This window comes from Fukomys damarensis, unplaced genomic scaffold (assembly GCF_012274545.1).
Source record: "Fukomys damarensis isolate Sample0158 unplaced genomic scaffold, DMR_v1.0_HiC HiC_scaffold_22, whole genome shotgun sequence".
Lineage (NCBI taxonomy): Eukaryota > Metazoa > Chordata > Mammalia > Rodentia > Bathyergidae > Fukomys > Fukomys damarensis.
Window position 1 is genome coordinate 24,053,045 of NW_022900934.1, and position 5,897 is coordinate 24,058,941.

The 5,897-nt window shown below is 38.3% G+C and overlaps 1 protein-coding gene across 6 annotated transcripts in view; it reads left to right on the top strand.

Moving 5' to 3' along the window:
* The window catches only part of Ncoa6 (nuclear receptor coactivator 6), an 89,683-nt gene that overhangs the window by 48,558 nt on the left and 35,228 nt on the right, over window positions 1-5,897 (top strand). For 4 of the 6 annotated variants that reach the window (XM_010639932.3, XM_010639929.3, XM_010639926.3 and 1 more), the window contains 3 exons: window positions 708-836; window positions 1,785-2,693; window positions 4,742-4,888. In XM_010639932.3, the coding sequence (XP_010638234.1) occupies window positions 708-836; window positions 1,785-2,693; window positions 4,742-4,888 (1,185 nt within the window). The remainder of the gene's footprint in view (window positions 1-707; window positions 837-1,784; window positions 2,694-4,741; window positions 4,889-5,897) is intronic. The other 2 variants (XM_010639930.3, XM_010639931.3) reach the window with 2 other exon arrangements.

Here is a 5,897-nt window from a genome sequence, read left to right on the forward strand (position 1 = left end):
CAAAAAAAAAAAAAAAAAAAAAAAAAGGCATCACAGAAATTGGAAAATACTTAGAATGGAATAATGAGACTAGTACATAGGAAATTTATATCTAAAAGCATTCTTAACCTGTCCATAAGAATTCATCACAAATACACAACATTACACAACTGCAAGAATAAAACAGAAAAATGAAAACTTGGTATTCATCAGGGGGATGGATGTACAGTATATAGTGAAGCACTTAATAGCAATCAAAAGGAATAAACTTTAAAAAATAATATTAAGTGAAGTTCTGCCACCTGCCTTGCAAGTGCAAGGACCTGAGTTCCATCCCCAGTACCAAAAAATATATAATAAAATAATAATAGTACTATTATTATTATTAAGTGAAAAAGGAAGCTGAAAATATTTCACATATACACATATATATAGAGAGAGAGTATGATGCCACTTATACAAAGATTAAAAACATACAAAATGCTACTCAATTTACCCATATATGCAGAAAAGGTAAATAAATATAAACCATTAACACTAATTATAATAAGGGAGGGAGCGTCTGATACATCTTCATAAATATCTGGAGGACATAAGGGCAGAAATTTTAGATTTAAAAAAATAGATTATAGGCATAAAATTTTTCATACTTTCTATTCTTTAAATAAGTAATCAAAACCAAAAATAGTTGTAAATCAGTATACTATTCTAGGGATTTCTTTTTCTAGGATTAATAAGGATTACCAGCCCTGCCACTGTTATGATACCCCAGGGTGGAAACATATCATCTTCCATGATGGCACCGGGCACCAATCCAGAACAGCTGCCCAGGACCCCTCGCCCTGCTTCTCAGTCAGGTAATGACTCCCAATCTTTGAGGATTGAAGAAGGTAGGACTTCTTGCAGAGATAATTATGAAATTCTGCTTTCTGATATTAAATTCCTAACTTCCATGCTTAATGGTTCCTTTACAAAATTTGCTCTGATTTCTTCAGGCCAAATGTTATCACTTTCAGTAATCCCAGGAGGCTGAGGCTAGAGGATCTCTGTGTTTTCAAGGCCAGCCGTGGGCTACATAGCAATACAAAACAAAACAAAATGTTATCATTTTCTTCTCACAATTTCTCATTATACTCTTATTAGTTATACTCTAATATAAGTGTCTTTGAAGGGGGAGGGTTTGAACACAGGGCCACTAGTCTGTTTTTATTTTTTGAGACAGAGTCTCCCTAAATTGTTAAATTGCCTAGGCTTGCTCAAACCTTTGATCCTCCTGCCTCAGCATCCGTGGGTGCTAGGATTACAGGTGTATGCCACCAAGCCCAGCTGTCAACATTCATAAAAAGCATGCCTTGGCTTACTTAGTCCAGCATAACAGAATTCTGTGGTCAAGTAGATTTGGTAAATGGATGGTACTTTAGCCTGCCTCTTTGAGATTCAAAATGAACATACTTGAAGCACTGAACATTCTACAGCAAAGATGAAACTTACATAAGGTTTTGGGGTTCAGCGTTTCCCAATTTAATTGACTGTTTTGTTTCATTTTCTTATAACTGTAATTAATAGAGTTCCCAAAAATATGATTTGAAAAATTCTGCTTTCCACATTTTATGTTTGGCTCTTACATTCACTGTTGGACCATAACCACTTTTAAAGGCATTATTCATCTTTTCTATCATCACTGGGGTATGCTTTACACCTAGATGGTGTTCATGAACATGAATGGTACCAGCACATCCAGGCTATTGCTCTAGGATCTGGGTTGCAGTATGTTAATTATTGCTTTGTTGGCTGTCTTTAAATAGATGCAATGGATCCACTCCTCTCTGGGCTCCATATACCACAGCAGAGTCATCCCTCGGGATCTTTAGCTCCTCCACATCACCCAATGCAGCCTGTTCCTGTAAACAGACAAATGAACCCAGCTAATTTTCCCCAGCTGCAGCAGCAGCAGCAGCAACAACAGCAGCAGCCACAGCAGCAGCAGCAGCAGCCCCAGCAGCAGCAGCAGCAACAGCAGCAGCAGCAGCAACAGCAACAGTTGCAGGCTAGACCCCCTCAGCAACATCAGCAGCAACAGCCACAGGGGATTCGACCCCAGTTTACTGCCCCAACTCAGGTGCCTGTTCCTCCAGGCTGGAACCAGCTGCCTTCTGGAGCCCTTCAGCCTCCTCCAGCCCAGGGTTCTCTGGGCACAATGACTGCAAACCAGGGGTGGAAGAAGGCTTCTTTGCCTGGCCCAATGCAACAGCAAATGCAGGCAAGACCATCCTTAGCCACGGTACAGACACCTTCCCACCCTCCCCCTCCATATCCCTTTGGCAGCCAGCAAGCCTCACAAGCCCATACAAACTTTCCTCAAATGAGCAACCCAGGCCAGTTCACAGCTCCTCAGATGAAGAGTATGCAGGGAGGGCCCTCCAGGGTCCCAACCCCCTTGCAGCAGCCCCACCTCACCAACAAGTCTCCTGCCTCCTCACCCTCCTCCTTCCAGCAGGGATCCCCTGCATCTTCCCCAACGGTTAACCAAACTCAGCAGCAGATGGGACCAAGGCCACCTCAAAATAACCCACTTCCCCAGGGATTTCAGCAGCCCGTCAGTTCTCCGGGTCGGAATCCTATGGTTCAACAGGGAAATGTGCCACCTAACTTCATGGTGATGCAGCAGCAACCACCAAACCAGGGGCCACAGAGTTTACATCCAGCCCTAGGAGGTGAGGAACATTGAAGCTATTTATATTGGTAAATTTTCTAGCGAGAGAGATCTGAGTAGAACTTTAGTTTTTAGCATTGTTGGAGGAAGTGAAATAAGGTTGTAATTATTTGGTTTTGTGTATGGTGATGACATTTGATATAACTTAGTTAACTTGATGCATTATTATCTTGATACATTATGCTGCATCTTACTGGTTATATATAAGCTAGCTCTCTGGATAAAAATGCAGGTAAAATTCAATATAGAAATTTGTTTTTCAGATAATTTTTTGCATAATCTTGTATTAGTAAATTGTCCAGAAGAAACATGCATTTTATTAACAACTTAAATTTCTCAGCTGTTGAAAAGTTAAAGTTATGCAGTACAGCAAAAATGAAAAGATAAGTACAGGTCTTATTGGGAAAAATGCCCTTCTAGTTAACAGTTTTGATAATCCTAGTTAGTAAAATATTAAGCATGGTATTTGTTAAGTTTGATTAAAGTATTAAAGGGGAATGAGTTCAGAAATCATTGACTTTTATAGTTTTATAATGCCAATGCCTGCTCCTTAGAGAGGGAATTCCACTAGTTATACCTAAAGGAGATTTATTTATTTATTTTGTAAGGTGCCTCTTGTATGAAGAAAAAGCAATGGAGCTTAATGTGTGAGAGGTAAAACGATTACAGTAAAACTTATCCATCTCCATGTTTATTATTTATTCTTATTAATCATTGATCTAGTGCACATGAATGTGCTTGGAGCTTTTCAGTAAGGTATAGAGAATGTCAGTAATACTGTCATGTGATAAGCATATCCCCACCAAAAGACACCCATTGCCTACCCAGAAAAAAACCCTTGCATCTTTAGTGCAACATAGCAAAGGCATGTTCCCATAGTTTCTGGTGAAATTAAGTTGCTCATCAGTCTTTTCACTCTCTTATAATTAGTTTTGCTGACATGCAGGCTCTAATATTTGAATTCTAAGAAGTTTTTACAAAATGCAAAAATATTTTAGCTCCAAACTTCACTGTTCTGGGCATCTAGCTCTGGATCAGTGGAAGCTGGGAAGTCCCTCCTGCAAATGTGATTACTGATTTAATTACAATGGAAGCATGCAAAAGGGGACTTGTCACTGCTAAAGAAAGGACAAATGCATATTTGTCTATGAAGAGTTTTCAAGGCATTAAAAATTTGGCCCTTTAAAAAAAATGGACAAATACAAGAAAAATTTAAGTGAGCTTTAGTCTTAATTCTTTCATAGAGTAGATGATATGCTCACCTAGGTGATCTGGCCACATCAAGGCCTATATTATAAAAACTGATTGGGTCTGAGATTCTCCTTGTTACAAATTTGTTTTCTAAAATTAGGCCTTCCTAAAAGCAAGTGATACTTGAGTAAGATTCCATTAGATGGTTTTTGGTACCATAGCTGTCAGAATCACAGCAAACTTTATGAGGGGAAGGCAAATGATAAGTTTAATGTATCCTCGCTTTGAAGCTCCTGTGAACTGTTTGTAATCTCCTGTCCCTTCCAAAAAGACAAGCATAACGTTGGGGGGAAATTTTGTGCAAAGGAGATTGTCATGCATTTCCCTCAGAGTGGGGGGAAAACAATCACCTAACCTTGATATCAGGACCCAGCTCTTTGTTTTATAGTATTTCATATCAATTTGTTTGAATATGAGAGAATTTAGCATACTGCTTTGGTGCCTGTGTTAAAGTATGTAAAGTTTTGAAATCTATTGTATTACAGAGAAAAGTGAACCCTCAAACCTTGCTGTGGCATGGCCTCAGATCACATTTAGGGAGCAGACTGCCATCTTCTCCTTGGCATGTTCTAAGTGTAAATTTTTCAGTATTTTTTTTTCATTTTGACAATGCTCATGTAAGAGATTGTGTTGATTTTTTTAACCATCTTTCCCAACCTTATTAAAGATCCTACCTGTGTGACAGAGAGAGCTAAGCCAGTGGAGACTTCATGCAGCTCATCCTTCCTTATTCATTCCATATCTAAGCAAGAGTATAAATTTGCTAGGTAACTGCCTTACTCGTTGTTTTCTATTAAGGAATGCCTAAACGCCTCCCACCTGGCTTCTCAGCAGGACAGGCCAATCCGAACTTTATGCAAGGTCAGGTGCCTTCCACCACAGCAACCACCCCTGGGAATTCAGGAGCTCCCCAGCTACAAGCAAATCAAAATGTCCAGCATGCAGGTTTGTTTTGTGTAATTTTTTCATCCTGATCTCTTGCCTTTATTTCAGATGTACAAGTACTTTGGTCCTTCAGAACAATTACACCTATGTGGAAAATAAGTAAAATGTCTGAGGACCATGAAAACAACTATGAAAAGAAGATGGGACTTGAGTTAGAGCAGAGTTTAGCCTTTTTTTTTTTTTTTCTGGAAAAGTGCCAGATAATAAATATTTTAGGTTATGTAGTCTTTGTTGCAACTACTCAATTCTGCTTAATGAGTATGGCAGTGTTCCAAATATTTATTTACAAACCATCAGTGTACTAATTTTGTACCCTGGGTCATAGTTTGCTGACCTTGAATTAGAGTTTGCTCAGGTAGTAAAAAGACATTTCTGGCAAAGGAAATGGTAAATACAAAGGTAAGTAGGCATATGGCACAATTGGACAATTTTTTAAAATCTTAGTGTACTAAAAGTGTTAGCTTTATTTATGCTGAGTGTCCAAATTCTGTATAGTATTTTTTAAAATTTAATCAGTGTACTGTATATAGGAAGAAATTTTGAAAAGGAAATAAGATACAGTGGAATGGCTAAAAAGTAGTACTGGGGCTGAGAATGCAGCACAATGCCTGCCTGGCAAGTGTGAAGTCCTGAGTTCAATTGCTGATACCAAAAAATAAAATAAAAAATAAAAAGTAGTACTGCAAAGCAATATTGTGTAAGCCCAAACTTCGTGTTTCTGGGTATCTGGTTGCTTGGGGACCATCTAATCCTTTTACCCTTTCTCATTCAAGCAGTTTGGACTGATATAGCACAATTATTTTCTGAGCACCTGTCAGTACTTGGAGTTAATTATGTTGTTCTAACTTTCAGTAAAATCACTTAGGAATAAGAAAAAATCCTGACTTATGGAGAAAAAATGTTTTTCAACCTATATTGAGAAGAATAGGACAAAGTACTTGACTTGCCCTGTTTGCTATTATAAAATCACATTCCTGAGTCGTGCAAAATAATTTTTTTTTTTTTTTTT